Genomic DNA, 18,102 nt, shown 5'->3' with positions numbered 1-18,102 from the left:
CTCACCCCATGATACTGCAGCATATCCATGTCTTTCTCTCCAGGAGAGCTCCAAGTCCTCTGAGGAAAAGATATATTTCATTAATCTGTTATTTCTAGTGCCTGACATATTGTCTGGCAAGCAGTAGACACCCGATAAAATGTTGCAAGAGTTTTGCAATGTTTTATTCCTCCCTTCTCTCTCCCTCTGAATTATTACAATTCTGCTGAATATTTGCAGTTGCTGACCTCAAGACCCTCTGCCCCATAATGTATTGTGTGTATTTATTAATAACAATGACATTCTCTTACGTGACTATAATACAATGATTGAAATCAGGAAATTTAACATTGATACAGAATAATTATATAATATTCAGCCCATATTAAAATTTTACCTATTGTCTTAATGTCTTTTATAACATTTTTTCCCAATCCAAGATCATGCACTGCCTTGAGCTGTCATGTCTTGTTAGAGTGTTTGTCTCAGTTCTTCAGTTTTTCTTTGTTTTTCATGAAATTCATATTTTTGAGGAGCACAGGCCTGTTGTTTTTAGACTGTCCCCAAGTTTTGGTTTATATGATTGTTTCCTCATTATTAGATTTAGGTCATGCATTTTGGGGAGGACTACCATATAAGTGACATTGAGTTTTCTCATGCATAACATCAGGAGGTATATGGTGTTAGTTTATCCTATTATTGTTGATATTAATTTTGATCACTTGATTAAGCTGTGTCCATCATTTCTCCATTGTACTTTTCTTGCCTTTTGTAATTTATAAGTAATTTTTGAGGAGGTACTTTGAAACTGTGTTAAAACCCTGTTTCCCAACACACTTTTACCCAATGGTGTTAAAATCTCTTGGTGATTCTTCCCTGAATCAATTGTTACTATGGTGGCTGCAAAGTAATTTAACTGAACAAATTAATCTTAAAAAAAAAGATCTTTCAGATAACTATTTGAGGAACATAGTCTGAGAGAAGTCTCTCTCTACCCCAAACCCACTAGAATTATTTCTAATAGTAGATAGTAAAGAATCAGTATCCTGGGACTTCCCTGATGGTCCAGTGGTTAAGACTCTGTGCTTCCACTGCAGGGGGCATGGTTTCAATCTCTGGTCAGGGAACTAAGATCCTGAATGCTATGTGGTGTGGCCAAAACAAATTTTTTTTAATTAAAAAAAATCGGTATCCAATGCAATCCCTACCTATTTTACAATTCATTTAATAACTTCATTTTTTTCCTTCCATGATGAGCCCTACACATGTTTAAATTCAACCCCCCTTCTACAGCTTAAATTAGATTTAAACATCCTTATTAAATAGTATATGTAATGTAGATACTAAGTCAATCTACAGACCTTTTTCTCTTCAGTGATATAGCACACATAAGCACAGCTGTAAAATGTTTATAAACTTTTGACTTTCCCACTAGATTTCCATAAACAGATTTAGTGCTTTATTTACAACTAACTAAAAATACTTCTCATTTCTTTCTTTCTTTTTTTTTAACATCTTTATTGGAGTATAATTGCTTTACAATGTTGTGTTAGTTGCTGCTGTATAACAAAGTGCATCAGCTCTATGTGTACATATATCCCCATATCTCCTCCCTCTTGCGTCTCCCTCCCACCCTCCCTATCCCACCCCTCTAGGTGGTCACAAAGCACTGAGCTGATCTCCCTGTGCTATGTGGCTGCTTCCCACTAGCTATCTATTTTACATTTGGTAGTGTATATATATCCATGCCACTCTCTCACTTCGTCCCAGCTTACCCCTCCCCCTCCCCGTGTCCTTAAGTCCATTCTGTAGTAGGTCTGTGACTTCTCATTTCTTATGACTAATTGCATTAACACTAATAATTAGGACATAATGGAATATGAAAATGTAGATATACTACTTGAAGGTTTTATATTTCATCTAACTTTATTACCTAAGAGTTAAAAAAATTGAAGTATGGTATCATTGTAATAATAGCAATTGTAATCATTATGCATGAATTTATTTTGGATCATTATTCCTGGCTCTTTCAAACTCTCACTCTCTTTTTTTTTTCAGATATAATTTTTCTTGCAACAAGATGTGAATATTTTAATTTAAAATTAATAAATCACAATTCTGTATTGCTTTTAAGATTAAGATTATTCAAAAATGACACATTTCAGGATTAACCAAAGTACATTTCTATTACAAGTTAGTTTATCCAAGTAGGTAAAGAATAAACCACACTGTAGCTCCTTAACCTAGGCATCAGGTTTTAATGACAAAGTCCGTTGCCAGCAATGGACATGCAGGTAACCATCAAAGAAGTTGTAAATACAAATCCCAAACTGCTTCTATAACCTTAAAAGACCTTTGTTGAGTCACAGGCATAAAAATGGGGCATTGGCACTGCATTCAGTGAATATGGCCTTTATGACTTATGTACGGAAGTGTCATGAGGATCACAGTCTTATATCATGTAGTTGGTTTTCTATTTCATTGGTAGCATCTTCTTTATCATAATCCATCCAGACAACTATTTACAAAGAATGTTCAAATATGGAACTCAAGAGACACTGTAGCTTTCCACCAGGAATAAACCAGCTTATTTCTGTAAGGTAATTTAGTAATAGCTGTAGAAGGCCAACATAATCCAGAGAAAAATGAAATCAAGAATCAAATTGAAAACAGAGACCATTAAGTGCTCTAGATACAAGTTTCACTAATTGTCTTATTTTTGTGAAAACCTTCCTGCCTTACCAATTTAAAAAAACCAAAAAACCCACCAGCCATTTCTGTCCTTATACTTGTATCTTAACACAGATATGATGGGAATGATAGGAAATAAAACTCTATTACGTTCTCCTAATGTACTCCAAAACATCAAAATTATTATTATTATTTTGCGGTACGCGGGCCTCTCACAATTGTGGCCTCTCCCGTTGCGGAGCACAGGCTCCAGACGCGCAGGCTCGGCAGCCATGGCTCACGGGCCCAGCCGCTCCGCGGCATGTGGGATCTTCCCGGACCGGGGCACGAACCCGTGTCCCCTGCATCGGCAGGCGGACTCTCAACCACTGCACCACCAGGGAAGCCCAATCAAAATTATTTTTATTCATGATTTGTACTATTGCAGGATGGCAAGTCAGTTAGGACCCAATGGTGGGAACAAAAAGCCAGAACCAAAGCACAGATTTTTCTCTTTCATGTGGCTCTTGGCATGTCAGAAGGGACAATACTGCCTCCAAAAGCCAAACAATTAAAATGATGAGAGAAGAAGAGGAGAGGAGGGGAAGGGAGAAGAGAGGGCACTCTAATAATTAATCCTACAGGTCACAGACCTTTTTAAAATCTTTAAAACGTAAAATGTATTGCTATCAACAAGCACGTTTCATTATTCTTTCTTTCTCCAGTTTTTTTTTTTTTTTTTTTTCCTTCGGTACGCTGGCCTCTCACCGCTGTGGCCCCTCCCATTGCGGAGCACGGGCTCCGGACGCGCGGGCTCAGCGGCCATGGCTCACGGGCCCAGCCGCTCCGCGGCACGTGGGATCCTCCCGTACCTGGGCACGAACCCGTGTGCCCTGCATCGGCAGGCGTACCCCCAACCACTGCGACACCAGGGAAGCCCCATCTCCAGGTTTTTACATGAATATTATTTACTTATTTGAAAAAAATCTAAAGTAACTCAACATCTCAAATGACCCATGAATTTACCAAGAAGTACTTTGTCACTTAAGTTCTCACAGACAGTAAAAATGTTGGTAACGGGGGAGAAAGGGTCCTTCCTTTCCGTTTGGCGGCAGCCAGCAGGGGAGCCGAGATGGGCGCGTACAAGTACATCCAGCAGCTGTGGAGGAAGAAGCAGTCGGACGTGATGCGCTTTCTGCTCAGGGTGCGCTGCTGGCAGTACCGCCAGCTCTGGGCGCTGCCCCGGGCTCCGCGCCCCACCCGGCCCGACAGGGCGCGTAGGCTGGGCTACAAGGCCAAACAAGGTTATGTGGTATGTCAGGTTCGCGTGCGCTGCGGTGGCCGCAAACGCCCGGTCCCGAAGGGCGCCACCTACGGCAAGCCCGTCCACCACGGCGTCAACCAGCTCAAGCTTGCCCGGAGCCTTCAGTCTGTTGCCGAGGAGCGAGCGGGATGCCACTGTGGGGCCCTGAGGGTCCTGAATTCTTACTGGGTGGGTGAAGATTCTACGTACAAATTTTTTGAGGTTATCCTCATTGATCCCTTCCATAAAGCTATCAGAAGAAACCCTGACACCCAGTGGATCACCAAACCAGTCCACAAGCACAGGGAGATGCGGGGGCTGACATCTGCAGGCAGGAAGAGCCGCGGCCTCGGCAAAGGCTACAAGTTCCACCACACGATCGGTGGTTCTCGCCGCGCAGCCTGGAGAAGGCGCAATACTCTCCAGCTCCACCGCTGCCGCTAATATAAGTAATGTTTGTAAAATCCTTACCTAGTAAGCAGTTTAGGACATCCACGTCTGCTTAAAAGTGTTTTGAAATCTGTCTGTTAAAACTAGTTGTCTGCAGATTGCTTCATTGAATGCATTGTCAAATTCTGAAAGTTAAAGTGCAATAATGTTTGAAGATTTTAAGTGATGGTGTATCTTGTTTCTAATAAGGGAAATGCCTTTGTTTTTGCTTTATTAGGCAGTTGATATGTCCGTATTTAAAATGCTGTCTGGTAACAATAGGTGTAAAATTCTGTAAAAGAGGAGTGCAGAAACTAGCCATGTAGATTTGTTGGTGCATGTGGTGAAACTTACAGCTTTATTGGGGTGAGGCAATGCTCTGCTGGTTTACTCTAAAGTGGCTGTTTTATGGAGTTTGGCAAGGACAGACTTTAAATGGGGTTTTCCTTGGAAATGTGAAGGATGTCATGATCCTTTATCATGATCATTATGCCGAAAAATAAAGTTAACTAGGGCCCACATTTTTAGACTTAATCTGCTATTCCATATATGTAACTGCTGCTTCCAAAAGGCGGAAAGTAAAGGAATGCCACCATTTTTTAAGAGAATTGAATTAACCTGTTGCAAGATGTTTCTCTTACAAATTGAAACAAATCCTGGTTAGCCTACATTAAATTGCCTTGGCCTCGATGGTACCACTGAAGTTCCCATAAAAGGTGGGAGCTCCTGGTTCAATCCCGTGACTCTGATCTGTAGAACACTTAACTTCATGCAAAATAGTCATGGTATTTACACTACTGTATATTGAAACTGATGGAAATTGAACATTAGGTAAATGAGAAGGGAGTTTTTAACCCTAAGGTTTGTAAGCTAGTGATGCTAGGATTGGGAAATTGGTGTTCATCAGGTCCCTTTCAAGTGCGGGAGGATAGAAGGGGCTTGGATCTAAATTTTAAATGTTTTATTTGTAGTATTAGTTTGTGACCCATTATGAAATCTAAGGGTTGGCTTTATTTAAAAGTAACATTGCTAAGTCTAATCAGTGTTATCTTGGCTCATCACTTTATCCATTCCCATAAGGCTACTAAGAAGAGTCATGTAGTTGATGTCAATACAAGTTCAGTTGGTTTCTGATTTTATGTGTGGTCTACAGTTATTTTTCTCATCCCTGCTCAAACTACCCCCAAGAGCCTCACCATCCCACAAACGTGCCAGGCCACCCACCGGTTGTGGTCGGGCGTACCACCACATTCTGCTTGCATCATGACTTCCCCTAGACTAAGCTTCTGTTTCCCAGGGTGGAGTTGAGTGCGTAGGAAATATGGAAGAGGAGTTGCCCCAGTTCTTTCCATTTCTTGGTTTGCTATCTTAATAGGTAGTTTAATTCTGAAATCTAATTGCTGAATTTCTTGCAAACCAATTTTCCTTGTATTTTCTTCAAGGGTCTTTTAAAAGGCCCACTTAAATGATTTCCAGAAAACATGTAGCAGGCTCACAAAACCTTTTGAGACCCAAATTCCTTCCCACTCAGAAAATCTTAAACCATATTACTTTGTGTGTAGAGGTGGTTCAACTATATATAATGATAGACTAAACGTCTATTAAACTAAAAAAAAAATGTTGGTAATGGGTTGGGAACAGTGTTTACAACAAATCTCTACAGTTTACTGGTCAGAAGCTGCATCTCTAAGTAACTGACATTTCTCTTTCATGAATATAATCTTATCTAATTATTTTAGAGCTCACCAAGGTTCAAGCCTCTCACTTTGTCTCTGCTAGTTCCAAATATTTTTTACCTTTAAATGGAAAAAAAAAGTTAACTTTTAAATTCTGAAAATTCAATGGTTATTATATTATTTACCTTGGGAAGGGGGTGAGGAGTAGGGTGAGAAAGGGTTAATTAAAAAACAAACAAACTAGCTAAAATTACAACATATACAGAAACTTATTTCCAAAATGAAGGGGAAAAAAAGAGGGAAGGGGAAAGTAGCTGCACAAAGTCCTGAAGCCAAATCTGAAGAGGACATAGATAGAAAAATGAAACTGTAAGAAAGTATAGTCAATGGGACTCTTTTACTGTTTCAATGATTTAGTTATAAATATAGGTTATTAGTCTTCTCTCTATACATGTAAAAAATGCCAAACAACTCACTATTATGAAATTTTAAAAATTGACTCTTTCACATTTGTTAAAAAAGGTAAAAATCACATACTTTTCTTCCCTACCTTCAGTTCAAATTCCGAACTGAAATGTTACATGTAACAATAGCTGGTTCTAACTTCTATACAAAGTTAAACCATATTGAACTCCTTTGCCAATATAAGGAGCTATGTAATTTCTATCACACTTGCCTCCAATTCAGGCATAAGAAACATTTCTCAAAGCAACTCAAAAGGAGCAAGTCAGGAGAAAGAAAGTTATGAAGAAGAGAGAAAAGAAGACTAGCAGATAAAACAAATACTCTGAAAAACTCAAATCTGCCATTCAAGTACTGAAAATACCCTAGAAGGGGCAATGAATGGGATCTATTATAATGAAGTCCGCAAAATAAAATGCAAATCTCAAACATGATAAATGGCCCTGATGGGCTTTCTGCTGAAGGGCATAAGGCTAGTGATTCAGTCCACAATTCCTTTTGGACCCTAAAGAAGGGATTCAATAGAAAGTTGTCCCTCTGTTTTGCAATTTTTTCTTGGTTGTCTTCAGGAAGTAGTAGCTTGTTTCTTCCCTCCATGTTATGCAGACCATTTCTTTAAACCCCCAAAGAATAATAATTTTCATATAGTAAAAGACTTCTTTTAGAAACTGGAAAAAAGAATATGAGGTCACAGCAATGATGTTAACGGTTACTCTTCATTGCTTCTTTAGCTGCCATGATCAGTGGTGTCAAGCTGGATAATGGTTTGGCCAGTTTCAGGAAGGGATGCTGTAACAGTTCTCTGGCTGAACTCCTTTTCTCCACATCCATCTCCAAACATCGATTTAAGAAATCCCAAAATATTGGGGAAAGTTTCTCTGGGCTTTGAAGTTCTGGGGTTCCATTAGTCGCTATCAGGTACAAGGCCCTCAAAGGATTTTCACTGAGGTATGGAGGCTCTCCTTCTACCATCTCAATAGCCATAATATCCAGAGACCAGATGTCTACTTTAGGGCCATAAGCTTTCCGTGTAACCACCTCTGGTGCCATACAGTATGGCGTTCCAACCATAGTACTTCGCTTGCTCTACTCAGCAGTGATCTGGGCACAGAAACCAAAGTCAGTAAGTTTAACAGATCCTTCCATGCCCCAAAGCACATTGTCACTTTTGATGTCTCTATGGATCACTTGATTAGCACGTAAAAACTCCAGTGCCTGTGAACACTTTCTGCATACAGCAGCAATCTGTGCTGCATCCATGCAGGTCTCTGTTACAACATCAGTAAGTGATCCCCCAGCGAGGTACTCCGTTACCACAAACAATTCGTCTCCCACCAGGTAACTGTCTAAGAAGTTAACTATGTTGGGATTGTTTAATTCTTTCATCACCAGAATCTCATTAACGATCAATTCCTTCTTTGGCTGTTTCTGTAAAATAAATCTGCTTAAGAGCAATCTCTTGTCCCAATGCCACATCAGTAGCAGTGAAAACTGTGCCAGAAGCCCCTTGCCCAATTTTTTCATATCTTGTATACTTTTTCTTAGGGTCACCTATGCTTACAATAGTTCTTAATTGCTCCATAATCTCTTCATCTGTCATTTTGGCCTTCTTTGTCTGTTCGTCTGAAGTCTTGGCACCACTGTCAACATTAGAATCACCAACTGGTGCAGGAATAGGATCAGTTACAGACTGTGTATAAATTGATTTTGTATGATCTGGTCATGGGGCAATAATAGGAGGAGGAGTTTCTTCATCATCATCGTCTTCTTCTGTTACTACTGCTGTTTCCGAACCCTTGGTATTCAGTGCTGGTGTTCCAGACGGGAAGCCATCTTTCTCAGGAGGAGTAAAGCTCAGATATTTCTGCTTCACTGTGTTGGAGTCATAGAACTTTAAGACATTCAGCACAGCCCAAGGATTCTTCTTTTGCTTTAGTTTTGTGATATTGGAGGTCTGTAATAATTGAGCCCACTGTTCTGGCATGCAAGTGAATTCTCCAGTAACAGCATCAAAGCCAACATGGATGGTGTGCTCAAAATCATATGGAGGAGAAATTTCTGGCCTTTCCTTCTCTTTCTTCTTACTTAATTTCTCTGTGCTTGAGAATATAGAGACGATTTTATTCCTGGGTTTTTTTTCCCTCTGGAACAGAGGTCAAAGATTTCAAACTGTGATTGGCTGACACAGGGTCTTTGCCTCCAGTGCTAAAAATGGTACTGCTCATTTGCACGGGGTGGAGGGGGGGCGGTGGTGGTGCTGGAGGCTTGTCTTCCAGTTCTCCTTTATCAGACATGATTCAGAATTATGATATGGCCCCAGGCGAGGAAAGTTCCCTGCCCCAGCGAGGAGCCTCCGGCCAGAGCTCCCTGCGGGCTCAGGAGCTGCCCCCAAACTCTCACTCTCTTTACCCTCACACTGTCCTTAATCCATTAGAACCATCTATTCTTTAAGATTCACACTTTCATTTATTTGCCATTAGATGAAAGTTTGTTGGGGAATGGAAAACTTATTCTTAAAGTATCTTCTTTCAAATTACTTGCAAGCCTCCTTAAGGAGACGTTAATGGGAGGTTGATGTAGAAACTGAGGAACAGAGAATCCAATTATATCACATCATTTATTGGAAAGTCGCTGGATTAATGCCCTGGGGAAGGTTTGTAATATAGTGGGCAATATCATAGGTGTCCCAAGCTCTCTAGAGTCATCACATCAACCTTGAGAGTTGAACTGGCTTGCTCAAGTACATGGAGCCAAAGGTCAAGCTGAAACCAGAATCAAGGCTTCCTTTGGAGTCAAGAATTCTCCCAGTATTTTCTGTTGCTGTAAAATAATATAACAGATGTGGTTATCTCACACCCTGAGTCACTTCCAAGGAGAAAATGAAGCATGCACAGTAGAAACATGTCTTAGAGAAGCAGCGTGGCTACACTTACACCTTCTGCAGAGTGGACTCAGCTGTTGGGTGGCTGCTATTTCTGGGCATTGTGATATCATTTCTACACAATATTCTGCTTAAAGGGCCTGAGGCTGCAAAGTGATTTAGACCCTGTGAGATTCTTGCTTAAGCTCTTTGATGAGTTTAAAGAGGGCTTGAACTCACATTTTTACCCCAAGGCAAATTGCTCACAGGTCTTCATTTTACATGAAGCAGACTCTGGGGACTTGAGTGACAGTCTGGCCTTGGAGATTTTCATTGAAGGGTTTGAAGCAGATGTTTGAAGTACAGCCATGCGATGGACCTGGAATCAGGTTACCTGGGACAGAACTTGACTGTGCATGACTGTGTAGCCCTGGGACTCTGCTTAAACCTTTCTGGGACCTGACCTTTTCATTTCCATCAACAAAATGAACAGAGTAAGGCCTGCTTAGCTGGCTTTTCCTAGATTTGAGGCGAGGAACATGGAGATTAGCACAGTTACTTACAAAGTAGCAATCAACTGAAAGTGAAAACTGAACCAATCAAATAAAAAATATAAAATACAATATACACAGCAAAATAATTGCTTTATTAATACACAGTGCAAAGTATTAGTGATCTTCTACCTCCACAAGATTCTGAGTTTCAAATTAGGGGGAATATGTTTTCACTTTTACATAGTGAATTTCTAAGAAGACTTATTTAACAAGCACTTAAAGAGTGCTTTTAAGTGCCAGGCATGGGTAAACTGTTTTACAATTAAGAACTCATTTGATCCTTATCACAAGACTATGAAGTAGATGCTATTATTGCTCCCATTTTACAAATGGGGAAACTGAGAAGAGAAGCAACTTGCCCAAGATCCAAATATTAAGTAGCAGATCTGAGATTCAAACCTAGGCTGTCTGTCTCCAAGAATCCTTGCTTTTAACCCCACTGAACTCTGCTGAGGATGGCTGTGAGGTTAGTTAGATAGAAGATAAAGATGAGGTGCTCCCTGTTCCAGTTGGAACATCTCATTCAATGTGATTGCCATGTTGTTCTTATTTTTAAATATATGGGGTTTCTTAGAGTCAAAAATTAGAAATAGAATTGGGAGTGGATGATTTCCATGGAGGCCTTTGGAACTAGATCCAAGTCTAGGAGCGGGAAGTCTGGTGTTCTGCTTCTTCTGGGAACTTGTAAAATATTCTCATGCTAGCCTGATTTTATCAGGCAGATGTGCTTCTGAGACACTTGAGTATTTCCTCATACCACAGTGTTTATCAGGTCTTCCACTGCTTGTATAAAAATACAAAATCATCCAGAAATGTTTATGTTCCACCAGATGAATTCAGTGTGTGAAATGGTGGTTCTACCCCATGCTCTATATGATTTTTCCTTTTATAGCCATATCTGAACAACTTTAAACAGATGAAGTCTGAGGTATATACTTCGGGCGTTTACAAAATTCTTCCTGAGTTGGGTCAGCAAGACCATAGTCCTTGCACAATTGAAAAACTATGGCAACACGTCCTTCTTTATTTTTATAATTGGTCTGGGGAAGGACATAGTTGTGTGTGTGTGTGTGTATGTTTTTTTAAATCAACTGTATTCAGGTATAATGAATATACAATATGATGCACTCATTTTAACTGTATGAAGACATAATTTTAATTATGAGTTATCTTTCTCTCTCTAGGTACATATCTAAAATGGAGACTTGGAAGACATTTTGGGGGATCATCTTCCTTGCAGCTGGTTTTGGCTTCAAGTCACAGAGAATTGGTAACGCATTGGGTTCTTTAAGCCAAAAATGATGACCTTGCCAGGAATAGAGTGGTAGTGACAATATTAAAAGAAAATATTACAGGAGTTTCATACTTAACAAAAGGGAAATGATTCTTTTAAGGAGAATTTAGAATCTGAAAGCTTTTAGTTAATGGTGGGCGCTTGATATTTTTCAAAGCTTAACCTCAAATGACGAAAAATAAATATTAAAAGATGCTATCCTTCTGAATGTGTTACCAAGCTCTCAAATGCTTTTGTAAATGTGGGCCTATCCTATTGACTCTGCATTTTGCTTTGTCTTCTTTGGCTGTGCTCTTCCACAGGGCAATTGTCATCACAAGGTGAATAGTTTCCCTGAGTGCTAAGGACACTTCTGCAATTTTTTTTTTGCAGTCATTTTAACTTTGGGGACTTTTCAAGATGAAATCATCAAGAGAAGGTTGTATGAGTAGCCTGAGACAATATTGAGTTTTAAATGTTCAGAAATATTTACACAGGCTGTTATTTGTTGGGAAAAAACATGAAGTCTCTAAATTTCCCTTCGGCTCTGACTCCTCTCAGTGTGAACAGAAGCTGTTACAGTGAATCTTCTCCTGCTTCAAACACCTTCTAAAATGACAAAAATCTAGTCGTTCAGAAAGTAACAATGTATGAAAATGTAATATATCTCTCAAGTTGCATGTGATGAAACCATATCTTTGCCTGAAAGACATTCTATAGCTGTGAGGTTTCTCCTGATTGGAAAGATCAGGGAAACACTTCCTGGTCTGTGTTTGATCTCTTCTGAAAGAGCTTTTAAGGGGACAAAGCAGGTGGCCATCCCTGGAGCACTCACTGGACCCTCTCCTCTCAAGAGGATTGCATTTGGAGGGCCAAAGGGAAGGGAAGCTTAAAGGGCCTCAAGCTCATTGATTATCATCCTTTTCAATAATCCTGACTTCACTTGGCTTTATGATTGAGATTAGGCAAACTTCCCAGAGGTGGGACTCAGGAATCTAGAAGTGACTGTCCCTTCAGGATTTACTGTCCCTGAAGCACACCAACCTTCTCCAGCCCTTTTCCACCTAAACTCTCATGTGGTCTTTGCCTTTCTGTAACATGGGCTTTCAATTAAATCTTTATGGCAGTCCAGGGTATGGGCTAGATGTCAAGGGACCTGGTTTCTAATGCTGGCTCTTCGAACAGATTTACGCATGTTACTTTGCCTTTCTAGGTCGTATTTTCCTTATCTGTGAGATAGGTGAATTGAACTCATTCTATACTTGCACTGTTCAATACAGTGGGCACTAGACACGTGTGACTTTAAATTAAAATACATTAAAATTCAGCAAAACTTAAAATTTCATTTCTCTCAGTCACACTAGCTACAGTTCAAGTGCTAAACAGCCACACATACCTAGTGGCTGCAGTATTGCACTGCATAGTCTTATAGGATTATTCTACCTCTAGAATTTTCTGATTCCCTGATTTGGTTTCATTCATGTTCAACGTTCCCATCCTTGTAAGTGAAGTCTTCTCCCTTCTTCCCTCCCTCTCACCCTCTCTCTTTCCCAAATATTTACTTCCGCTAACATTTTTTGGGTGACTACTCTATGCTAGACACTTGAGTGGTGGACCAACAAACAAAGTGTATGGTATCTGTTTTCACGGAGCCCACTCTAGCTGGAGAGGTTGTCATTAATTGAAGAAGCACACAAATGAATGTTACATTACGAACCAGGATAAAAGGACATGATTCTATGGGAATTTACCAGAAGAAGAAAAAAAGAGAAAAAAGAAACTTGATGGAGGGAACAGCATTTTTTTTTAAAATTGAAGTATAGTTGATTTACAATGTTACAAAGGAGAACAGAATGGAGGTTCCTAAGAAAACTAAAAATAGAGCTACCATATGATCCAGCAATCCTACTCCTGGGCATATATCTGGAGAAAAACATGACTTGAAAGGATACGTGCACCCCAATGTTCATTGCAGCACTGTTTACAACAGCCAAGACATGGAAGCAACAAAAATGTCCATTGACAGATGAATGGATAAGGAAGATGTGATACATATATACAATGGAATACTGTGCAGCCATAAAAAAGAATGAAATAATGCCATTTGCAGCAACATGGGTGGGCCTGGAGATTAGCATACTAAGTGAAATAAGTCAGACAGAGAAAGACAAATATCATATGATATTGCTTATATTCAGAAGCTAAAAAAATGATACAAATGAACTTATTTACAAAACAGAAACACACTCACAGACTTAGAGAAGGAACTAATGGTTACCGGGGGAAGGGTGGCAGGGGGGAGGGATAGGTTGGGAGTTTGGGATTGACATGTACACACAGCTATATTTAAAATAGATAACCAGCAAGGACCTACTGTATAGCAGCAGGGAACTCTGCTCAGTATTCTGTAATAACCTAAATGGGAAAAAATTTTGAAAAAGAATAGATACATGTATATGTATAACTGAATCACTTTGCTGTACAGCTGAAATTAATACAACACCGTTAATCAACTATAATCTAATGTAAAATAAAAATTAAAAAAAAGAAATGACGGAGGGAACAGCACTTTGTTTTAATTGAAGTATAGTTGATTTACAATGTTGTGCTAGTTTCTGATGTACAGCAAAGTGATTCAGTTATTCATATATATAATTATATATATGTATATATATATATATTCTTTTTCAGATTATTTTCCATTATAGGTCATTACAAGATATTGAATATAGTTCCCTGTGATATACAGTAGGCCCTTGTTGGTTATCTATTTTATGTAGAGTAGTGTATATCTGTCAATCCCAAGCTCCTAATTTATCCCTCCCCTGCCTTTCCCCTTTGGCAACCACATGTCCGTTCTCTACATCTGTGAGTCTGTTTCTGTTTTGTACATAAGTTCATTTGTGTCATATTTTAGATTCCACATATAAGTGATATATGAGATTTGTCCTTCTCTGTCTGACTTACTTCACTTAGTATGATAATCTCTAGGTCCATCCATGTTGCTGCAAATGGCATTATTTCATTCTTTTTTATGGCTGAGTACTATTCCATTGTGTATGTATACCACATCTTCTTTATCCATTCATCTGTCAATGGACACTTAGGTTGATTCCATGTCCTGTCTATTGTAAATAGTGTTGCAGTGAACATTGAGGTGCATGTATCTTTTTGAACTATAGTTTTCTCCAGATATATGCCCAGGGGTGGGATTGCTGGATCATATGGTAGCTCTATTTTTAGTTTTTTAAGGAACCTCCATACTGTTTTCCATAGTGGCTACACCAATTTACATCCCACCAACAGTGTTGGAGGGGGAACAGCACGTTAAAGGCCAGTGGCAGGTAGAAGCATGGAGAGTTTGAGAAACTGGTCTAAGGAGCCTGGAAAACAGGCAGAGAAGTGCAGAGGGTAGAGAGACAAAGCTACAGAGATAGTGCAGGGCCAGCCCAAGCCAGGGTTTAGCCCTCCTGGCACAAAACCAAATGTAAATGTGGTTACCCAGTTGGGATACTTATGCCCTGAGTCACAGAAAAGCAAAGTTGGAGTTGAAGAGAGCAGGTCATGTGGTAAACCCCTTTATTCTAGGGAAACGCAATCCGAGAACCAGAGAGATGAGCTTTGTCCTCAGGTCCTGCAGCCACCTGGTGTCTGATCCCCTTCGTGCTGGAGACCAGGGTGGGCCCAGCTGGAGTGCTACTTGGTCTGACCACAGTGGGGAATGTGGTTCCCAGAATTAGAGCTGGGTTTGGGAGAAGTAATCACATGATGCAGCTTTGAGTTCAAGGTGCCAAAGGACAAATGTGAGTCACACCGAAGGTAATGTCACTTGTCAAACTTAAAGAGGCTTGTGTGGCCAGGGAAGGTCAGAGGTCAAAGGTGGAAAGCTGATGCCTTAGGTCAGCTGCTCTAGAAGCAGAGCCGGGGACAGCGATTTGGTGAACATGTTATTTTGAGGCAGGACTCTTTAGGACAGATCTGTAAAGGAGTGACAGAAGTGAGGTAGGCTAGGGGGAGAAGCAGCCAAGCAAGCATGCAGCCTCCCATAAAATCAAGCCTTGGCCTGAGCCATGGGAGCCACTGGGGCATAAATAACACCATGAATGGTTTCAGTTAAGGCAAGGGGGCCAGGCATTTGTATCTCCATGTGATCAAACATTGCCCACCCAGGGTGGTGGCGACAGTATAACTTCCCAGGTGTCTCTTGATGAGGCTGCTCCCTTCCACCAGGAGCAGTTCTCTGGGCAAAGTCTTAGCCGGAAGCAGGTGACTGTAATGCTTGAAGCAGCTGGGGCACGGGTGTGCTACTGGCAAAGGGGATCTAGGTGGGGTTCCAACAGCATCCTCTATTGGTAGAAAGCTGGTTCCTTTGAGGAGGTTTAAGGGATAAATGGAGGACCATGGCCAGGGGTCTAATTGAAGGGTCAGATATCTGTTAGAATGGAACACAGGGCGGCAGGTGAACGGGGGTAGATGGTGGCCATGAGGAAGCAAAGGAAGATGATGGTGTGTCTGGGCCACGTGCATATTAGCCGTCATCAAAGAGCTGTGGGGTGCAAAGACACTGAATCGGGAGAGATGTGTTCACAGCCAGTAGCTGACAATTTTGTGGACTCTCTTCCCCAGTGTGCAGGGACGACTCTGTGGGAGATGTCGTGTTTCTGGGGTGGACACCAGCAACAACCCACAGAACACTCACAGCGCACGGAGCTTCTTGTACACTGTGGTCAACGGCGTCAGTGTCGGCGGAGAGGCGGTCTGCGTGGGGCTGGCCTGGTACAGTGATCAGCCCCAATCCGAGTTCCTCCTTTCCACCTACCATCGGAAAGGCGAAGTGCTGAGACGCATCCAGAGGTTTCCATTTACGCCGGGGGGGGCCACAAGATGGGGCTGGCCCTGCAGTTCCTCCTAGATCACCACTTCCAGGAAACAGCGGGGAGCAGGGCAAGCCAGGGCGTACCTCAGGTCGCCGTGGTGATCAGCAGCAGCCCAGCAGAGGACCACGTGCAAGAGCCCGCGGATGACTTTAGGAGGGCGGGCATCCTCCTCTATGCCGTGGGCGTCGGAGATGCGGTTTCAGCAGACCTCAAGGAGATTTCGAGCAGTCCTGTGGAGAAGTTCGTCGCCTTTGTTCCCAACTTCTCTGCTTTGGGCAGTTTCGCCCTGAAGCTACGCCAGGAGCTCTGTGATACGTTGGCAAAGGCAGCTCCACCTGTTGGCCACGTCTCTCCAGGTACAAAGGCTTTTTCACTTTTGATTTCTGATCTAGAAGTCACGGAACTCAAAGATTTATCTCTTATCCCTCCCATATATCCCTTCCATATGTGTGCATGCTTAATTAATTAATTAATTTTTAATTGACGTATAGTTGATTTGCAATGCTGTGTCAGTTTCTAGTGTACACCAAAGTGATTCAGATATATATATACACATACGTGTGTGTATACATATATATATATATCTTATATATATTTTTTCTTTTCCATTATAGGTTATTACAAGACATTGAATATAGTTTCCTGTGCTATACAGTAGGAACTTGTTGTTTGTTTTATATATAGTAGTGTGTATCTGCTAATCCCAATCTCCTAATTTATCCCTCCCCCTCCCCCTTCCCCTTTGGTAACCATAAATTTGTTCTCTATGTCTGTGAGTCTGTTTCTGTTTTGTACATAAGTCCATTTGTATCATTTTTTTAGATTTCACATGTAAGTGATATCATATAATATTTCTCTTTCTCTTTCTGGCTTACTTCACTTAGTATGATAATCTCTAGGCCCATCCATGTTGCTGCAAATGACATTATTTCATTCTTTTTTATGGCTGAGTAATATTCCACTGTATATATGTACCACATCTTCTTTATCTATTCATCTGTCGATAGACATTTAGATTGCTTCTGTGTCTTGGGTATGGTAAATAGTGCTGCTCTGAACATTGGGGTGCATGTATCTTTTTGAATTCAAGTTTTCTCTGGATATTGTGCATGTTTAATTTTAATATTAGAATTTCACTAAAGCATCTACACTTTATGCTCCTCTCCAGTTGTTGACCAAAGGTTTTTCAACTATTTTTATATCCTGTGGGCCTTATGAGATTTCTATGTACAGACATAGTGTAAGTTTGTTTTTGAAGGAAAAAATAGTTGTTCCTAGAATGATATTATTATTCCTAGATTAACTTACCTGTATTGCCTAGATGGGGACAGAGGAGGGGAGAGGGCCAGTAGATTTCCCCAGGAAGCTTGCTTGTTTTGCTGCCAGTGTGTTGGTATAATGTGCTGGTTAAGAGGGTGAATTGAGGGAAAAGAAAGATCTGTGTTCAAATCCCAAATCTCTACTTTCTGGGCCATCTTGAACAGTTACTTTATTTCTCTGAATTTAAATATTCTTCCTGAGATGATAGTACCTGCCTCAGAGAGTTGTTGAAAGCATTAAAGAAATTTATGCAAATAAAGTGCTTATCACAGCACTTAGCCCATCGGAGGTGCCCAGAAGCATTAGGGTCATTACCTGTGATTATATACCTGTCATCAACTTTGTCCATCTGTTGGTGGTGATGGGGCATAAACTGGTGGAAATTCTTTATAAATTAATTACTAAACTATAAGAAAGCATAGATGTTTGAGCAGAGAAAGAGAAGATTGCTTGTGCGTCCCATCAAAACCCACAAAAGTATAGAGCCTTCATTACTTGCTCATTATTTTGGTATTTCTACATAGGAGAGGTCAACTGGAAGAAGTGCTAAAACTTTTGACCCATTTGATACCACAGAATGTGGTGGGAGTATTGTATTTGTTTTGCCAAATTATATACCTTACTTTTGTTTAGTGCTTCAAGGTTTACAGAGAGGTTTTATATACATAGTAATAATAATTACCATTTGCTTGGTGTTAC

General features: G+C 40.5%; 2 protein-coding genes and 1 pseudogene across 2 annotated transcripts in view; 2 read left to right on the top strand and 1 right to left on the bottom strand.

Annotated features, from left to right (window-relative positions):
* The first annotated feature begins 3,736 nt into the window (after positions 1-3,736).
* LOC112061976 (60S ribosomal protein L15-like) lies at positions 3,737-4,396 on the top strand. Its single transcript, XM_055086343.1, has one exon. The coding sequence runs from the start codon at positions 3,782-3,784 to the stop codon at positions 4,394-4,396; it is 615 nt and encodes a 204-aa protein (XP_054942318.1). The 5' UTR covers positions 3,737-3,781.
* A 2,784-nt stretch (positions 4,397-7,180) lies between these two features.
* On the bottom strand, positions 7,181-8,813 carry LOC102976806 (serine/threonine-protein kinase PAK 2-like; annotated as a pseudogene).
* Positions 8,814-11,130: 2,317 nt separating this feature from the next.
* LOC102979304 (collagen alpha-4(VI) chain-like) overlaps positions 11,131-18,102 on the top strand; it is a 94,339-nt gene continuing 87,367 nt past the window's right edge. The window contains 4 exon segments of the mRNA XM_024115177.2: positions 11,131-11,203; positions 15,833-15,870; positions 15,873-16,076; positions 16,079-16,439. Coding sequence (XP_023970945.2) covers positions 11,131-11,203; positions 15,833-15,870; positions 15,873-16,076; positions 16,079-16,439 — 676 coding nt within the window.

Source organism: Physeter macrocephalus, chromosome 1 (genome assembly GCF_002837175.3).
Source record: "Physeter macrocephalus isolate SW-GA chromosome 1, ASM283717v5, whole genome shotgun sequence".
NCBI classification, from domain to species: domain Eukaryota; kingdom Metazoa; phylum Chordata; class Mammalia; order Artiodactyla; family Physeteridae; genus Physeter; species Physeter macrocephalus.
Note: the sequence above shows the minus strand (reverse complement) of the source record. Positions and strands in the feature narration are given on the sequence as shown.